The sequence below is a fragment of the Haematobia irritans genome, chromosome 5, assembly GCF_050003625.1.
Source record: "Haematobia irritans isolate KBUSLIRL chromosome 5, ASM5000362v1, whole genome shotgun sequence".
Classification (NCBI taxonomy): domain Eukaryota; kingdom Metazoa; phylum Arthropoda; class Insecta; order Diptera; family Muscidae; genus Haematobia; species Haematobia irritans.
The window spans coordinates 165,795,120-165,815,854 of record NC_134401.1 but is presented as its reverse complement, the minus strand read 5'-3'; the positions used below and the strand labels follow the sequence as shown (position 1 = coordinate 165,815,854).

At 30.0% G+C, this 20,735-nt stretch overlaps 1 protein-coding gene across 6 annotated transcripts in view; it reads right to left on the bottom strand.

The window, feature by feature from the left end:
• Positions 1 to 20,735, bottom strand: part of M7BP (Myosin-7a binding protein) — a 229,492-nt gene that overhangs the window by 171,710 nt on the left and 37,047 nt on the right. For all 6 annotated transcript variants that reach the window (XM_075311229.1, XM_075311231.1, XM_075311227.1 and 3 more), the window contains exon 2: positions 14,156 to 15,063. In XM_075311229.1, the coding sequence (XP_075167344.1) occupies positions 14,156 to 14,559 (404 nt within the window). In that variant the 5' untranslated portion in view covers positions 14,560 to 15,063. The remainder of the gene's footprint in view (positions 1 to 14,155; positions 15,064 to 20,735) is intronic.

Here is a 20,735-nt window from a genome sequence, read left to right as displayed (position 1 = left end):
ACGATGGATTATTTATTAAAACAAATGCAAATATTACATCATTTCCACATGAATGCGATATTTTCCTGTTCATGTGTTTCACGTTCGCCTTATGATATTGACCATATAATTACAACAATTTATTTTTAATGGTGAATTTTAACCAATTCCTCTTAGCCATGTGGATTTTTTTGCTTCTATTTTCCATATTTTTCACAGAGGTTTGACGGGTGTATAGTTTATTTTTTTTAGGTGATTTTGCGTGAATAATGAATGGGTAAATCATTTCCTATTGCTGTGATGTGTCCGTATCACGGTTCCCACCGTTAGTAAAATTTTACCAAAAATGGTAGATTTTGCAAACTATTCCTCTAAGAGGTACAAAAATTTCTAAAAAAAAATTAATTTTGACAAAATTTTCTATAGAAAAAAAAATTTGATAACATTTTCTATAGAAATAAAATTTTGACAAAATTTTATATAGAAATAAAATTTTGACAAAAGTTTATATAGAAATAAAATTTTGACAAAATTTTATATAGAAATAAAATTTTGACAAAATTTTATATAGAAATAAAGATTTGACAAAATTTTATATAGAAATACAATTTTGACAAAATTGTCTATACACGCTCACAAAAAATCGCTTCTGTAACATATACTCCCAAACATATTTTGCTTCAAGCATATACATTTTTGGGTATTGCCCAAACATTTATATGTTTGATCTCTTCCAATATATAATATGTTTGAAAGCATATTGGTCTAAACAATATATGTTTGGGTAGTCTAAGTTCCAAAAATTTTGTATTTTTGCATCCAAATTCAATAATGGTGTCTTCCAAAAAACAATATGTTATTATGTGAACATATAATATGTTTGGAAGCATTTTGCACCCTAAAATATTATATGCTTAAAAAAATTCTCCCAAACAATATTGTGCTCAAAATTTTATTTATTTATTTATATATTTACAATCATAATGAATTATGAAAATAAACAGGTAATATAGGTGCTAACAACATAGGTTTTCGACCTGAATGCTCAAAATTTTGTTTCTGCCCAATTGTATATTCCCCCACATCTTTCTCACTTCCACGAGATTTTTTAGTTCTTAGCACCTTTTTCTGTAATACAAACATTGTAGAAGAAATTATTCAATTGCATGATTTTTTTTTATTTTAATTTTACCTTTTGCCGGACGGGGATTCGAACAGCGGACCACACAGTTTGTAAGGATCAAAGAAGTAGCTGATCAATTGCCCAAAGAAAAATAAAATGTTAATTTTGTAATAACAAGCAACAACCACCAACTTAATTCAATATCGCTCCCTGTTAAATAGCGCTCCAAGCTACTAAACACATATATGTTTATAGGCTATTTCTAAATTAATATATGTTTGCATCCAAGCATATTATATTTACAAACATTTTATGTCCCAAACATAATATGTTCTAACATATCAACATATATGTCCCAAACATGTTATGCTAGTTTATGAACATTATATGCTTGTACTCAAAAATATTGTGTTTAAAAATTTGTGTTCCAAACATATAATGTTTATAGCCAAACATATGAAAAACAGTCGTTTTCATCCGTGTAGAAATAAAATTTTGACAAATTTTCTATAGAAATAAAATTTTGACAAAACTTTCTATAGAAATAAAATTTTCTATAGAAATAAAATTTTGACAAAATTTTCTATGGAAATAAAATTTTGACAAATTTTTCTATGGAAATTAAAATTTTGACAAATTTTTCTATAGAAATAAAATTTTGACAAAATTTTTATGGAAATAAAATTTTGACAAAATTTTTATAGAAATAAAATTTTGACAAAATTTTCTATAGAAATAAAAATTTGACAAAATTTTCTATGGAAATAAAATGTTGACAAATTTTTCTATAGAAATAAAATTTTTAAAAATTTTTCTATAGAAATAAAATTTTGACAAAATTTTCTATAGAAATAAAATTTTGACAAAATTTTCCATAGAAATAAAATTTTGACGAAATTTTCTATAGAAATAAATTTTGACAACATTTTCGATAGAAATAAAATTTTGACAAAATTTTCTATAGAAATAAAATTTTGACAAAATTTCCCATAGAAATAAAATTTTGACAATTTTTCTATAGAAATAAAATGTTGACAAATTTTTCTATAGAAATAAAATTTTGACAAATTTTTCTATAGAAATAAAATATTGACAAAATTTTCCATAGAAATACAATTTTGACAAATTTTCTATAGAAATAAAATTTTGACCAAATTTTCTATAGAAATAAAATTTTGACAAAATTTTCTATAGAAATAAAATTTTGACAAAATTTTATATAGAAATAAAATTGTCCATAGAAATAAAATTTTGACAAATTTTCTATAGAAATAAAATTTTGGCGAAACTTTCTATAGAAATAAAATTTTGCAAAAATTTTCTATAGACATAAAAGTTTGCAAACATTTTCTATAGAAATAAAATTTTGACAAAATTTTCTATGGAAATAAAATTTTGACAAATTTTTCTATGGAAATAAAATTTTGACAAAAATTTCTATAGAAATAAAATTTTGAAAATTTTTTCTATAGAAATAAAATGTTGAAAAATTTTTCTATAGAAATAAAATGTTGACAAATTTTTCTATAGAAATAAAATTTTGACAAAATTTTCTATAGAAATAAAATTTTGACAATTTTTCTATAGAAATAACATTTTCACAATTTTTCTATAGAAATAAAATGTTGACAAATTTTTCTATAGAAAGAAAATTTTGACAAAATTTCCCATAGAAATAAAATTTTGACAATTTTTCTATAGAAATAAAATGTTGACAAATTTTTCTATAGAAATAAAATTTTGACAAATTTTTCTATAGAAATAAAATATTGACAAAATTTTCCATAGAAATAAAATTTTGACAAATTTTCTATAGAAATAAAATTTTGACGAAATTTTCTATAGAAATAAATTTTGACAACATTTTCTATAGAAATAAAATTTTGACAAAATTTTCTATAGAAATAAAATTTTGACAAAATTTTCTATAGAAATAAACTTTTGACAAAATTTTCTATAGAAATAAAATTTTGACAAAAATTTCTATAGAAATAAAATTTTGGCAAAATTTTCTATGGAAATAAAATTTTGACAAATTTTTCTATGGAAATAAAATGTTGATAAATTTTTCTATAGAAATAAAATTTTGACAAAATTTTCTATGGAAATAAAATTTTGCCAACATTTTCTATAGAAATAAAATTTTGACAAATTTTTTTATAGAAATAAAATCTTGATACAATTTTCTTTAGAAATAAAATTTTGACAAAATTTTTTATAGAAATTAAATTTTGACAAAATTTTCTATAGAAATAAAATTTTGACAAAATTTTCTATAGAAATAATATTTTGACGAAATTTTCTATATTCTTCTTGTTTGGTGTTTTTTTTTTGGTAATTTGCTCCATATTTTGGTAGATTATTTTAGGCCCGAGTGGCAACCGTGGTCCGTATGGGTCCCGTGATATGTGTGGAGAACATGGAATTGGATCCCAAGATTTTTTAGTGATAGTCTATGGAAAATGTTATAATTTTCGATTTTATTACATGTATTCCTATAAAATTTGCTGCTCTTCTCTCAGTGCAAAAGGACTGATTATAATAAAAATTCTTTAGAATTAAATAGCGATTATCAAATTCCTAATTACTCATTCATTAAACATGAATAATATGACTCTTATCCAAGTAATAACAAATATTCATTATCAAAGGCATGTGCATGCTAGAGGCTGGAATAGCTAAGATTGCTTATCTTATCGGAAGTGGCTATGAATCTCCAAAGTAAAGTAAGGTCAGCTGGGAAAAGGCAACAAGTGCAATTTGCTAAACAATTTTTGGGACGAGGTCGAAATAAAAATCAATCCAGTTTTGAAAAATTATAAAAAATGGATTTTTACTGAACTTAGTTAAATTTTTTTTTTTTTTGCAAATACGTATTGCCTAAGGCTATAATTAATTTTGTTTCTGAGTTTTTATTTTATGGTAGTTGATTTTTTTTTTCTTTCTTAAACCTCCGTTTGCAATTCATGCATATAATTGAAAATTTTGTAAAATATATGCGAATAATAAATATCTTATAGACATTTGTATTTTTGCAATTATTGCTAATATGTATTTTTTTTTTTTTGTATTTGCATTGCAAAAATTGACATTAATTTTTATTTATTTGTCAATTATCATTGACAAACATAAAAATTCTATTGCTCCAAAAAAATGTGGCGGAAAAACGCCAACAATTTCCATTGTCATAATGGAGGTTTGTTATTGTCTACAGCGAGATTAGGAGTTGCTATGAATTTCTTTACACTCGGCAAAATTTATGTTTGCTATTGTCACGATTTGTTTGTTTGTCTGCCCAAGGCTGACAATATCTTTGCGACAAAAAAATGTCAGGTTCTCCTTGAAAAAGTAACATCTCTTATTCCTTCTGATCAGCGTTGCCAGAATTGTTTCACCAAAAACCGCTAGATTTGCCCAAAAAAATAGCTAAAAAAAGCTAAAAAATGCTAAAAAATAGCTAGAAAAAAAGCTAAATTTTTTGTATCAAAGTGATTGAAATTTAACAAAGTTAAAAGCTTTATTTCACTTAAAATGCATATTATTTTCATTTTAATTCCACTTCTGTGAAACTGTAACAATATCTAAGGCATATTAGCTCTGTTTGCGTATTCGATACATTTTGATTACTATCACAAATTTTTTCCTTCGTTTTGTGGGAGCTACCTTCCCAACACCTCTATTTTATTTACTTGTTATTTTAAAATATTAAATAATCTAAGCATGCTTTGGATTTGGTAAAAAAAAATGATTTGTAATTTTTTTAAATAAAATTTTAGTTTGGTTTTGAAATTGTGAGAAATTCGAAATACATTACTTTTATTTAAATTGTAGAAAATACCTACAGTTTACATTTCCCAGTAAAAACATTTTCATTTTCTTCATGAGCTATCAAAGTGCTTTAAAAACGTGCTAACGCCAACTTAAATTTCCAAATTCAGACTCGACTTCAAGTAGAAATTATTGTATGTATACGTTTTTAAAATAAAGTGTTGAACAACATCTTCATCTTCTTTTGAACGCTATTTTAGTTTGTGGTTAAGATGCAAAAACTCCTCACATTTAAAGACTATTTCATTAATTCTTCCTTCTTTCATGAAAACATGCCCATTTTTAAGTTGAATCACTTAATTGTAAGGACAAAACGACTTTATCGTCTTTTGGACAAGGAAAACAGTTTATATAAGAGAAATTCACAAATGCTATTATAACCAAAATTCGCGTTCGTATTTTAAGGAGATGAAATCTTTGGCCTCACGACAATATTTTTTCAGTGCACAAAGCAATTCACATCTACTATTTTAATTTAGTAATATCGCAATAACTTTAGAATATTATAATAACATAAAAAGGATAAACGAGTCAAATGCTAATATTCCCAATAATTTACTGACAGTTTATCTAACAAATTTGTATGGTAATAGTAGATTTAAAGTTTACGATAACTTTTATGAATATGATGAAAAAACTTTACAACAAGGTGTATTTGCTACAAAAATGCCCGCATAATGGCTGGAATCATTATTAATGTTTCAACTGAGCTTTGAAATATGTGGAAACCCTTATTCTTACAGCAAGGCTTAGATAAAAATGCCGTTTTATCCATATTTCAATAGAAACATGTCGAAAATAAAAAAAGCCAAAAATAGCTAAAAGGGTCATGAAAAAAAGCCAGAAAAAAAGCTAAAAGCTAAATGCATTTTTTCCCCGCTAAACGTATTCAAAAAAAGCCAAATCTAGCGGGAAAAAAGCTAAATTGGCAACGCTGCTTCTGATCATATTTCTTCTCTGGGTGTGGATTAAAGGGCCTGCACAAGACATCTTGTAAGACATATCAACACATTTATCTCTATTGAGAGTTAGAACTGAAAAGTATTTGTGCCTGCAAATACGTTGCAACGTACACGTATTAGTTCCGACAAAGATATATGTGTGTATGGTATATAAGTACGAAAACTGTTGACAAACTCTTGCTACAAATTCATAATTTGCTCGCTTGCATTACTCTCAGTATTGTGCATTACTCTCAGAAAAACACGTGTATTAATGTATAGTTAGTGATATGAGTAAATGAGAGGTAGAGAACAGTGCTGCCGCTACTACTTCAATCGAAGTATTTTGCTTCATTTTCACAAAATTTACTTCGTCACTCCTTCTTCCAAAAATCTGCTTCACTTTTTGTTCTGCTTCAAATTTTTAAATTTTTACCCATATTACCTAATTGTTTTTCCTATTCCTTTAATTACGATGAACATAGCGGTTTTATTCAGGGATCAGGAGCGGAGCGGAGCAAGCCCTTTTTTTGCCGGAGCGGGAGCGGCATTTCTAAAATCCGGAGCGGAGCGGTTTCCAAATGAAAAACCGCTCCGCTCCGAATAAAATATTACTTGAATGAAATGTGTAACTTTGAAATTACACTGTGCAGGTAATTTCAAATATAGCTAGTACTTAGCGCAGTGTGAGTAAACGTTTAAAATGTACGATATGTATTTTTGTACGTACGTACATTGGGGAAAACACAACGTGTTTTTTTGGTAATTGTTTTCAAAAACGGCAAATGTCAAAATATATCTCTAGTACGTGTTGTAAAAGTAACAACAGTACTTTCGATCAATTTCATCCCGTATTACTACAAAGATGTTTGTAATGAACGTCAAATAAATGCAATTAAACGATCTTTATTATATTTAATTTTTTAGTTTTCTACACTGAAAAAAATATTGTCGTGAAGTCAAAGATTTCATGTCCTTAGAATAAGAATGCAAATTTTGCTTAACATGGAAGACGCATTTCTCTAAAATAAAGTTTTTTTCCTTGTCCAAAAGTCAATAAACTTTTGAATGAAGTTGTAATGTCCTTATAATTAAGTGATTTTACTTTAAAATGTGTATCATAACATGAAAGATAAAATTTTTGAGGTAAGGTCAACGTGACTTTAATAATTAAGAAAAATTCTTTAAAATTAATAAAATTGCATTTAAATTTGTTTCCTTTTTGCATCTTGCCAAGCAAAAAATCGTTAAAAAATAAGACTTGTTTTTCAACACTTTATTTTAAAGACACTTTTTACTTGAAACATAGCATAATTTCTACTGGAAGTCGAGTCTTAATATGGAAAATAACATTGTTGTTAACTCGTTTTTAAAGGATTGTGATAACAACTGGCGAAAAAAATCTAAAAAAATGAAAAATTAACATTTGCTTCCTAGAAGCAAGTACATAACCCCCAAATTTAAAAGAGAATTGCGTTTTTAAAATATCCTTACTTGCATTCTCCGCTTCTTTGGCTCGGAATTAATACCCAAACTGTTAAAGTAAAGACAAAATCTTAGGAACCGGGCATGCTTTTTTTTAGTGTAAGGACATTCATATTTGCTTTACTATTGTACTATATCCTAGCATTCTCTTATTTCTGATATTAGTTCTCGAAAATTTAATTAAAATTATGGATAGTTTAAATTTTGGTTGAAAAATGTGAGCATATACATTTATTTTAATTTTTTCTCACATTGAAAACTAATGACTTGATTTGTATTATTGCATGTTATCTACTTTTTTTGAGAACGAACATTTCTTAAAAAGGCTGTTCGAAAATGTATTTTTACAATAAAGGAGAAAAAAGCGAAAAACAGTAGATCTGAGTAAGAATATTCGTAGGTATACCACGGACTGATTTCGATGGAGGTTGTTGCAAACATAAACATACACACACACACATTGCAAATATAACAAAACCTCTTCTCTACGTCTGTTGCAAAACAAAAAAAACTTTCGGAGAGTAGTTACTTCTACTCTGTGTATAGACTTTCAATTCCAATCAGCGTTGCCGTTTTGGTCCGATCGGACCAAAATTGGTCCAAAAGATTTCTAATTTTTAAATTTGGTCCGATGGTCAGACCATAGAGCGGAACTTTTCTGCTCTTAAACATATATATAATCACTTACGCTGCCGCCTAACGGAAACATACTTTTAATTAATCTAAACACAAAATCTAAATAATTAATGTTTACTACTATTTGTTATGTATAGCAAGAAATACTTTTTGCTTTATTTTTGTTTTTCTTTTATAATACAACTATTGAAGTAAGTTTTTTTGTTTTCGTAAAATAAAACTCAATTGAACAAATAATACAATGTTTGTACTATAATTTTCTCGAAGAGGAGCGGAGCGGAGCAGAGCGATTTTTTTTTCTCGGAGCGGAGCGTGGAGCGGAGCGATTTTCTTTTCTCCGGAGCGGGAGCGGAGCGGAGCGAAAAAAATGGACCGCTCCGGATCCCTGGTTTTAATCACTGAATTATTAACCGATGTGGACCAATTTTTGCATAGTTGTTAGAGACCATATACTTACGCCATGTACCAAATTTCAGCCGGATCGGATGAAATTTGGTTCTCTTAGAGGCTCCGCAAGCCAAATCGGGGGATCAGTTTATATGGGGGCTATATATAATTATGGACCGATGTAGACCAATTTTTTGCATGGTTGTTAGAGATCACATGCTGAAACCATGTACCAAATTTCAGCTGGATCGGATGAAATTTGCTTCTCTTAGAGTCCCTGCAAGCCAAATTTGGGGGTCCGTTTATATGGGGGCTATAAGTAAAAGTGGACCGATATGGCCCATTTGCAATACCATCCGACCTACATCAATAACAACTACTTGTGCCAAGTTTAAAGTCGATAGCTTCTTTCGATCGGAAGTTAGCGTGATTTCAACAGACGGACGGACGGACGGACATGCTCAGATCGACTCAGAATTTCACCACGACCCAGAATGTATATACTTTATGGGGTCTTAGAGCAATATTTCGATGTGTTACAAACGGAATGACAAAGTTAATATACCCCCATCCTATGGTGGAGGGTATAATAAAATGAATCCTATTGTTTTGTTTTCAAAAATGTATGCTACTTCAATTTTATTCAATCTACTCCACTTTTTTCCAAAATCTACTTCACTCAATTTTGCACTAGCGGCAGCACTGGTAGAGAAACTTCGAAGCTGAAGAGAGTGAGGTAGTATAGCTAAAATTATATGTTTTATACCCCCACCCTTTGTGGTCTTAATTTGGGGATTTGTGTAAGCTTGAGAAGGGAGTAAGAGAGCATAGCTAAGCCAACTTGGCTTAGCCAAGTAAAAAGAATCATCAAAAAATCTTCTATTGTGTTACTTTGAAGAGGTAGTTTTTCTAGAGACACGTGTATAGAAGAAAGTATTTTGTAATTTCGGATTTGCAAAAACGCAAAAATAAGTAGTAGTGTATTTAGGGAATAAACAAAATACACGCTCTCTTTAATACTCTCAGGGTGTCTTCAGCTACAGTTACTATTTCTACTCTTATTTACACTTCAATGGCTTAACTCCTACACTAAATATTATCGTACATTTGTGTAAGCCTTTAGTATGGACAAATTTGTTTCAAACCGTTTTTTATGTGCTCCAAAAGACAGAGAGAGAGCGAAAAACTCGAAATTTCTTCAAATTATTGTCCTGAAGGAAATGACGTATTTCTCCCAGTGTAGATACGTTAAAGAGTCAAGAGACCTGAAAACTTTGCCATCACCAACGCCATCCTCCCCATCATTGTCATGTGTGACAAATTTTGCAATGCCGGGGTTTTATTTTGATTGTTTAGTTGGTTGGGTTCTGTTGTTATGACCCAACCTAGCTACCACACTCACACACACAGACACTCAAACAAATACCCAATTGTGTCTGAATGACGCTGACAAACGCTGATGACGGTGATACAAAGCCTAAGCTTCCAAGTTTCATTATCTCATTGTATTGTAATTTTTCTGGGTGATTTTGTTTTTGGTTTTTTGTAAGTTTTGGCTCATTTTAATTTTGCGGCCCTTTTGTAGTTGTCATTGTGAACTAAGATTGCTTTGTGGCTCTTGTTTTATTTTTTGTTACAATTTTCAAGTTAGACTTATTTTCCCAAAAAAAAAAATCGAAATAAAACGAAACTTCGTCCGTTTTTTTTCTACTCAAGCTTAAATTAAATGCCAGCATTTTAACTGACGTTCAGACAGAAGTTTGTAAAATGTGTAGAAAAAAAGGCTAGGCTTGGCATTACATGACATCGGCGGATATATGCATATTTATGGGTTTGGAGGGAGATATGTGTGCTGTTTTTTTCTCCCCAAATTACCCTACATTTGAAGTTGGTGGCGGATGATTGGCTGCGTTTTTTTTTGTGTGATGTTGTTGTGATTAGCATTGTTTTGAGAAAAAGAGCTGTTAGAAATATTCAATAAAAGTAGAACAGAATAATTGAGAAATCTATTGTTGTCTAAGTTCATTATAATTTTATCGCTGTTCTTTAACGAAATGTATTTTTTAGGCTACTTTTTCATCACGCAAAAGAATATCATCTACTAAAAAATGTTCAGCGATCCAGATAGGGGGATGACTCTCTCACGCAGACAACACGGGTTCCACGTTGGGAGAACTTAGTGATGTGATGGATGTGGCTACCAGAGGGGCAGCCATCATAGCAGATCCGTCGTTCTACTTGCAACCCTAGACGTGAAAAGTGGCTTTAATAGTCTCAAATGGTAGGGCGTCTTATAGGCATTGGCGCACAATTTGGAAATCCGGATCCTGGGCCCCGATTTATGAAATATTAGCTACTATGATATCTTAAGAATTGAGATGCCAGTGGACACTTTTTTGTCGGTTACGTTGACGATATATCAGCGGTGATACAAACGCGTAACACTACGGAGGCGCGTAGAAAACTCACACAGGTGATGATACGGGCAAGGTTAGGTTAGGTGGCAGCCCGATGTATCAGGCTCACTTAGACTGTTCAGTACATTGTGATACCACATTGGTGAACTTCTCTCTTATCACTGAATGCTGCCCTATTCCATGTTAAGCTCAATGACAAGGGACCTCCTTTTTATAACCGTGTCCGAACGGCGTTCCACATTGCAGTGAAATCACTTAGTGCGTTTTCGTTTCGCAAAAAAATATGTTGCCTTGGTGTTGCACTACTTTTTCCCTCAATGTATTTTCGCCCAAATGTTAGCGTCATTCCACGGTTATTGTTAATTAGTAATATTGTGTGGAATACGGGATCCAAAAGCTATGAGAGTATCCCTCATATTTTGCAATCAATTTCGAGAATGTTGCACCTTTTATCCCAATCGAAATCGCCATTAGAGAAGCTTTGAAACCCTTAGATATGTCACCAGCATTACTGAGGTGGGGTAATCCACCGCAGAAAAACTTCTTGGTGTTCGGTCAAAGCAGGAATCGAACCCACAACCTTGTGTATGCAAGGCGGGCATGCTAACCATTGCACCATGGTGGCTCCGGGCAAGGTCCTGGTTGGGACCGCAAGGACTAGAACTTGCGACACACAAGACAGAGTTTTTGCTAATCAAGCGGTGACGACGTCGTTATTCAGACGAGAAACGCTATAAAATATCTAGAAATACGACTGAATACAAAGCTGACCTAACCTAACCTAGGCGCCCCCTACCAAAAAAGCGAAAGCTCCTGATGTAAGCCTGTTATAGTGTTCTACTCTACGGAAGCGAGATATGGGCAAGTGCGCTGAGATATGCGAATAGGGCGCGAGCCCATCGGGCAGTACAGCGAACGGCTGCTTTGCGTGTAACCTCCGCATATCGCACTGTATGTACTGGTCACAGCCGGCAATGTCCCAATAGACCTTCAAACTGAGGAAAGGAAGAGGATTTTTGACCTACAGATGGAGAACAGACTACACACAACATTTTTTTTGTTTTACAATCACGAAATTAATTGATCCAATTAATTTTTAAATGAAATATCTTCAATCACAGAAATGATAGTATCAATTAAAAAATTAATTGAAGGTCAATTAAAAAGTTAATTGATCCAATTAAAATATTAATTGATACTATTATTTTTGTGATTGATTTCTGTTTCAATTAAAAAATTTGTTGAATCAATTAAATGTTTAAATGAATATTTTTTAAAACTCAATTAAAATTTTAATTGGAAAATTGTTCGTGAAATTTTTTTGTGTGTAGACACCAACACTTTAGAGGAGATGAAACGGGAGACTATGCAACAGTGGCAAGATCGGTGGAACTGCGATAAATACAGCAGGTGGACAGCAAGACTTATCTCCGATATAGAAAAGTGGACGAACAGAAGTCACGGAGACGTGAACTATTACATAACACAGATGCTGTGTGGACACGGATTCTTCCTAACGTATTTGCATAAGATGGTCGAATTTCATAGTCTATATTGGCTCTACGAGGAGGGCTCAACGATGATGCGCATCACGCGTTTTTCAAGTACATACGATGGGTCACCAAGAGATCGGAACTAGAGGGAGAAGTAGGCGAAATAGATGAAGAGATCCTGATAGAAAAAATGACGGCAAACGAACGGCCTTGGAACACCATCGCGAAATATTGCGAAGTCATATTGAGGAGGAAGAAGATTGACCTGGACAATAGGAGGGCTACACGCACTATGGAGTGGGACGGAATAACCACGGAAGAAGATTGGCCCATTGGAAAGCTACGGTCTGAACGCAGACATGGTAGATGAAAAGGTCAGGCATCTACATGGGGGTCCAGTTCGAAGTAATGTAAAGGGTGATACGGTCAAAATTTGGTCAAGGGAAAACGCATGTAAATCGGTGAAATCATTTATTTAAAAAATCAAATTAAATTTCTTTTTCAAGTTCAATTAGTATAAAATTCAGGAAAAATATTCAGTCAGGCTTTCGCTTTTCCAAATCCGAATTGCCGGGCCTCACGCTTGACACCTGCCATCAGATTTTGTACAGCCACATTGTCCACCTTTTTCGCCGCAGAAAGCCAGTTTGCCTTGAACTGCTGCTCGTCCTTAGCAGTCTTCTTTAGGTTCCGCTTGACAATAGCCCAGTATTTCTCAATTGGGCGGAGCTCTGGCATGTTGGGAGGGTCCTTGTCCTTGGGAACCACCTGCACGTTGTTGGCGGCGTACCACTCCATGGCCTTTTTACCGTAATGGCAAGATGCCAAATCCGGCCAAAACAGTACGGAACAACCGTGTTTCTTCAGGAAAGGCAGCAGACGTTTATTCAAACACTCTTTCACGTAAATTTCTTGGTTGACAGTCCCCGAAGCTATGAAAATGCTGCTTTTCAAGCCACAGGTACAGATGGCTTGCCAAACCAGATATTTCTTTGCGAACTTTGACAGTTTTATGTGCTTGAAAATATCTGATACCTTTCCCCTTCCTTTTGCCGTATAAAACTCCTGTCCCGGAAGCTGCTTGTAGTCGGCTTACCACGCAGTCAAACTTCGTCGGCATCGTCGTGTACAGCCTCCGGGATCGCGCCTTGGCCGTCGTATTATGTTTATCATCGCGATTTGGAGTCACTACCTTCTTGTAAGTCGATAGTCCGACTCGTTTTTTGGCTCGATGCACGGTTGTAGACGATACACCCATCTTATTTGCGGCATCTCGGAGAGAGAGGTTAGGGTTTCGCTTGAAACTACCGGCAATTCTCTTTGTCGTCTCAGCGGCTTCCGGTTTTCGATTTCCCCCCGATCCAGACTTCCTGGCTGTCGACAAACGTTCCCCAAACACTTTAATTACATTTGTAACGGTTGATTTGGCAACTTTTAGCGATTTTGCCAGCTTTGCGTACGAGTAGCTCGGATTTTCGCGATGCGCGAGCAAAATTTTGATACGCTGCTCTTCTTGCTTGGACGGCATTTTGACAACTGAAGAGTGAATTCCAAAATCAAAATAGGAGCAACATTCTACACACACACACCTTCAAAATGAGGGGTGTTCAGGTTTTTTAAATGCAAAATTGAACGAAATATGTCAAGTTTATATTGACCAAATTTTGACCGTATCACCCTTTAAACGGAAGATTTATTAAAATAATCCTTATAGTAGCCACCCTCACCCCCAAAAAAATGTTCATCGTAGTTTCTTGGATTAATCATACAAATGAAATCAAGACGGAAGAGAAGCACGGATTCATTCCATTCAATTTCTAAAGAAAAATTGAAAAATTGAAAGGGAAAACAAATCTTGCTACTTACCTCAATCGATTTCTAAGCAAGGAAAAATTCTCCCTATCTCTTTCCAAGGCCAACAGGATACGTTGACACTGTTGAATCCTTTTATGTAATTGCATATCGTTAGTGTCGAGTAATACTCCAGCTATACCACTATCAAAACTGCAATCCAATAGGGTAGGGCTACAACTGCTACTCTTGCCACTATCCGAGTTACGTGAAGTATCCTGAAGATCTTTAGGTGATGCAGCACTGTCTGTGGGGCTGGTGGCAATGGTAATATCCTTTTGATCTTCCCCCGAGCCAGGGGATATTATTGATGTCACAATAAGGGGTGTTAAAGGTGTGGTGGGAGATGTATTCAATAGGGGTTTTGGGGAAGATTCTGGTAATGAATTTTCTAGATTTTTCAAAGGCATTGTATTCATGTTTTGTTTTACGATTTTTTTCTTAAATCTTAAAATTCACTTTAATCCTAAAGGATTTTTCATATTTGTTTATTGATCACTTGAGATTTTTTCACTATATTTTCTTCATATATTTTTTCCTTAAAAAAAATCAACTTCTCTCTCCATTAACTTTTTTGATTTTGTTATGGCTAATAGAGCTTTTTTTCTTTTTTGTGGCTTTAACACTCAGACCTTAGAATTCTCTTTTCTTATATCTGTTTGGTGAGATAATTGTGAATTTTTTTTGTCTAAACTAATTATTTAACAAAATTTTGCCTTTATTTACTTTAAGCCATTTGTTTATCTAGAATTTTATCTCAATGAATTTTTTTCAGCTTTTTTTTTTGTCAACACTGATGACGCCTTGTTAGCGATTGCTATGGTGTATTATGGTTTTTATTTTAAAGCGTTTTCCACAAAATGACCGGCATTTGACTATCAGTAATTCTCCAGAACTCGTCACCACTCGTCATCACAATGCGACTGAAATAAAGTGAAAAGTAAACTTGAAATTAATGTGGTGTTTTTTTTTTGTATTTTTTTTAATTGTTTTTGTTTTTTTTTATGTTTTTTTTTTCTTGTTGTTTAATATTGCATTGTTGAAATTTATTTTAGAAGTCATACAATAGGAAACGTATAAACAAATGTCACGTTTTGTATACATTTTGTTGCTTTGGAAAATTGTTTCGATTTTTTTCTGCTCTACTCTACACTCCACGTACCAATCATCACCAGTTGTTTATTCCAAATGAAAATGTGAATGAACCAACTAATCAAGGGCCCAATAAATTGAAATGCATGAATGAATTGGCCGACGTCGTTTTTTTTTTCTTGGGGTTTTTCTTTTTCTTGGGGAATCTAAAAATATTCTTAATTGTTTGATTTTATTATTCTCCAACTTTAAATAAATTATCCATAAATTACCCAGAGGGTGGGTAAGATATGCGTGAGTCCCGCCCTTTTCAGTTTGATGGGTCATGCCATTATATTTTAATGAAGATGGCATCACAACAATCCCGATCATCTTTAATTTAATTCATACCTTAAGGAAAATCTGAAGCCCATTTGGGTGTGGATTTTTTTTTTGAGGACTTTTACATTGGACGTTGTAAATGTCATGTGTGTATGATTTGTTGTAGTAAAGGGTGATTTTTTAAGAGTTACCCAAGTACAAATTGAGAGATCTATTTCTATACAATTAGATATAAGTAGATCCGAAAAATGATAATATATAATCATATCTATTTACTATGGAATTAGATCTGATCAGATCTCAATGTTGGCCCAGACTAATATCTTAGATAAAATCCCTACACTGAAAAAAATATTTACATTTTCCTAAATATTACCCAACCATGTTAAGGACAAATTTCTTTAAAATAATGACATTTTAATTAGAATAAAGTTTATATACATTGCTTCAAAACATTTTTTAAATTAAATTTAGGACACAAATTTTGTAAATTTACGTCCTCTCGTTAAAGTTGCATGTCTTTGAAGTAAGGCAAATTTTTCTTAAATAAAAAAATCAAACTTAAATTAACTGAAATATAGAATCTTTAGATTTAAGATAAAAACGTTTCAAACATAGGCTAAGACTTATTTAAAGGATTCAGCATCTTTGGTTTAAAGTTTTTTGGAATTTGAGAAAACATTTTTAACTTTAGAGTATCCGTCATAATTTGGATATTTAAAGTGGCATTTTTTTGTACGAGAATAGCGTTTTAATATGCCGCGTAAAGGAAATTTTGATAAATGAGATCTGAAATGAAAATTTGATAAATGAGATCTGTAGCCTAATTTTAGTTTCATTGATCCTAGTTAAAGCCAGATAGATCGAAAAAATATCTTTATTTTAAAGAACCCGCATCTTTGGCTCGGAATCAATACCAAAATCCTTAAGGGAAGGTCAAAATCTTAGGATCGAAGTAAACTGTAAATGTTTATATGATTAGATCTCGTCATAGCAAATTCTGCCAAAATTTTAATTCTATAAAATTTTTTGTAAAAATTTTATTTCTATAGACAATTTTGTCAAAATTTTATTTCTATAGAAAATTGTGTCAAAATTTTATTTCTATAGAAAATTATGTCAAAATTTTATTTCTATAGAAAATATTGTCAAAATTTTATTTATATAAAAAATGTTGTCAAAATTTTATATCTATACAACATTTTGTCAAAATTTTATTTCTATAGAAAATTTTGTCAAAATTTTATTTCTATAGAAAATGTTGTCAAAATTTTATTTATATAAAAAATGTTGTCAAAATTTTATATCTATACAACATTTTGTCAAAATTTTATTTCTATAGAAAATTGTGTCCAAATTTTATTTATATCAAAAATGTTGTCAAAATTTTATTTCTATAGGAAATTTTGTCAAAATTTTATTTCTATAAAAAATGTTGTCAAAATTTTATTTCTATAGAAAATATTGTTAAAATTTTATTTATATAAAAAATGTCTAAATTTTATATCTATACAACATTTTGTCAAAATTTTATTTCTATAGAAAATTTTGTCAAAATTTTATTTCTATAGAACAATTTGTCAAAATTTTATTTCTATAGAAAATTTTGTCAAAATTTTATTTCTATAGAAAATTTTGTCAAAAATTTATTTCTATAGAAAATTTTGTCAAAGTTTTATTTCTATAAAAAATTTTGTCAAAATTTTGTTTCTATAGAAAATATTGTCAAAATTTTATTTCTATAGAAAATTTTGTCAAAGTTTTATTTCTATAAAAATTTTGTCAAAATTTCATTTATATAGAAACTATTGTCAAAATTTTATTTATTTATTTGGATTGTTGACCTGTGTTTAACTATATTTTTGGTCATTAATGAAAAAACTCAAGATGTTTTTATTTGAGTTTTACTTTATTGAAGCCAATATTTCGATTTGACATCGTCAATCTTCATCAGGGCCAGGTACTAAACAAATATGTAACAAAAATATCACATTTTTATTTTAACATGACAAACATTTAAGTGTGAAATAATTACATTAAATAAAACAACATAAAAAATGTTGTCAAAATTTTATATCTATACAAAATTTTATTTCTATGGAAAATTTTGTCAAAATTTTATTTCTATAGAAAATGTTGTCAAAATTTTATTTCTATAGAAAATGTTGTCAAAAATTTATTTCTATAGAAAATGTTGTCAAAATTTTATTTCTATAGAAAATATTGTCAAAATTTTATTTATATAAAAAATTTTGTCAAAATTTTATTTCTATAGAAAATTTTGTTAAAAATTTGGCAAATTTGGCAAATTTTATTTCTATAGAAAATTCTGTCAAAATTTTATTTCTATAGAAAATTGTGTCCAAATTTTATTTATATCAAAACATTGTGTCCAAATTTTATTTATATCAAAAATGTTGTCAAGATTTTATTTCTATAGAAAATTTTGTCAAAGTTTTATTTCTATAAAAAATTTTGTCAAAATTTTATATCTATAGAAAATATTGTCAAAATTTTATATCTATACAAAATTTTGTCAAAATTGTATTTCTATAGAAAATTTTGTCAAAATTGTATTTCTATACAAAATTTATTTCTATAGAAAATTTTGGCAAATTTTATTTCTATAGAAAATTTTGTCAAAATTTTATTTAAGAGAAAATTTTGCCAAAGTTTTATTTCTATAAAAAATTTTGTCAAAATTTTATTTCTATAGCAAATATTGTCAAAATTTTATTTATATAAAAAATGTTGTCAAAATTTTATATCTATACAAAATGTTGTCAAAATTTTATTCCTATAGAAAATTTTGTCAAAAATTTATTTCTATAGAAAATTTTGTCAAATTTTGCCAAAATGTTATTTCTATAGAACATTTTGGTAAATATTTTTTCTATGGAAAAATTTATCAAAATTGTTTTCTATAGAAAATTTTGTCAAAAATTTATTTCTATAGAAAATTGTGTCCAAATTTTATTTATATCAAAAATGTTGTCAAAATTTTATTTCTATAGAAAATTTTGTCAAAGTTATATTTCTATAAAAAAATGTTGTCAAAATTTTATTTCTATAGAAAATATTGTCAAAATTTTATTTATATAAAAAATGTTGTCAAAATTTTATTTCTATAGAAAATTTTGTCAAAGTTATATTTCTATAAAAAAATTTTGTCAAAATTTTATTTCTATAGAAAAATTTGTCAAAATTTTATTTCTATAGAAAATTTTGTCAAAATTTTATTTATGTAAAAAAATGTTGTCAAATTTTTATTTCGATTTATAACTAAAAAAAATCAAATCTTAATTTGAATCCATAGTAAAATCCATATAATTTAACGGTTTAAGATTATTTTATGCTAATGTTGACTACAACTGCGCTTCAAATGATCCATCCGCTTAGTCCAATTTTGGTCTACTCTTTGCCACATTTCGGCCGGTATCTCACAACTAAATGTTTATTCCAATTAGAGTGATCAAATGGGTCGGGGTTTTTAATGTCGGTTTTAAAAAATAAAAGTTTGACAAAATTTTCTATAGAAAACAATTTTGATAAATTTTTCCATAGAAAAAATATTTACCAAAATTTTCTATAGAAATAACATTTTGGCAAAATTTTCTATAGAAATAAAATTTTGACAAATTTTTCTATAGAAATAAAACTTTGACAAAATTTTCTATAAAAATTAAATTTTGACAAATTTTTCTATAGAAATACAATTTTGGCAAAATTTTCTAAAGAAAAAAAATTGTGACAAAATTTTCTATAGAAAAAAATCTTGATAAAATTTTCTCTAGAAATAAAATTTTGACAAAATATTCTATAGAAATTAAATTTTGACAAAATTGTCTATAGAAATACAATTTTGACAAAATTTTCTATAGAAATAAATCTTTGACAAAATTTTCTAAAGAAATAAAATTTCGACAACATTTTTGATATAAATAAAATTTTGACAAACTTTTCTATAGAAATAAAATTTTGACAAAACTTTCTATAGAAATAACATTTTTACAAACTTTTCTATAGAAATACAATTTTGACAAAATTTTCTATAGAAAATAAAATTTTAGCAAAATTTTTTATAGAAATAAAATTTTGAGAAAATTTTCTATAGATATAAAATTTTTCAAAATAAAGAAAAGAGAAATGTTTGGTGGTTGGTTGGTAAATTTTTCTCGAAATTTTATTATTTTAAGCTCGAGTGGCAACCGTGGATACGTTACGGTTCGCATCATCTTTGAGGAAGTACGGTCCAATAATGCCGCCAGTCTATAAACCGCACCAAACTTTTACTTTTTCTGGATGCAGTGGTAGCTTTTGCTATACTTCTGGCTGATCTTCACTCCCAAATCGCAATTTCTCCTTACTTACGTAAGGAGACTCCATTGAGCCAAAAATGACCCACCAATGACGTCACCAATTTTTTGATAAGAAGCCCGCAATGAACTTTCTTAGCAGAGCACGCATTTTGACAAAAAATCAGTACTTTCCAAGTGTTATGCATTTGTAGGACGATTCATGGTTAAATTATAGACCAAACTGAATATGTTTGACAGTGAAACAACACACGAAACATGCGCCAGCTGTTCAAACTAAAATAATAGCTAAAAATTGGCAATAAAAATTTCTAAAATTAATCTAAAATTTCATTCCTGGTGGGCTCACTTTTTTGAGTGTAGCTATACAAAATTTGGTGAGAAGACTTATTTTAGAAAAAAAATGGGTGGGTTACGCCCCTTGTTTATAAATCAATGACTAGAAATATATTCCTAATGGTAAAAAGCTACATGAGAAAGGTGGGTGAATCACTCCCACTATTAAAAATTAATCAATGTTTTTGAGACCACGTCCCTTACTCAAAAAGCATCAAAGTACTACAAAAGTGCCAACTTTACCAACCCTGCTGTTTAGTGACAAGAGGACAATGATATTTTTTATATTGACAAATACAAAGAAAGTTGTAATCAAAACTCAGCTATATTTGTACTTGATTTTTTTTATTAGTTATAAATTAATTAAATTGTCTTTGTAAATATAACAATGGCACTGTAAACGAATTCCTTAAGCATGTAATAATATTAAACATTTGTATCTAATTTGTTTGTTTGGAATTTTCATGCTCAACGAAAACTATTTTACAATCATCAACTTAATAAATGCGGAATCAAAAAATTTTAATTTG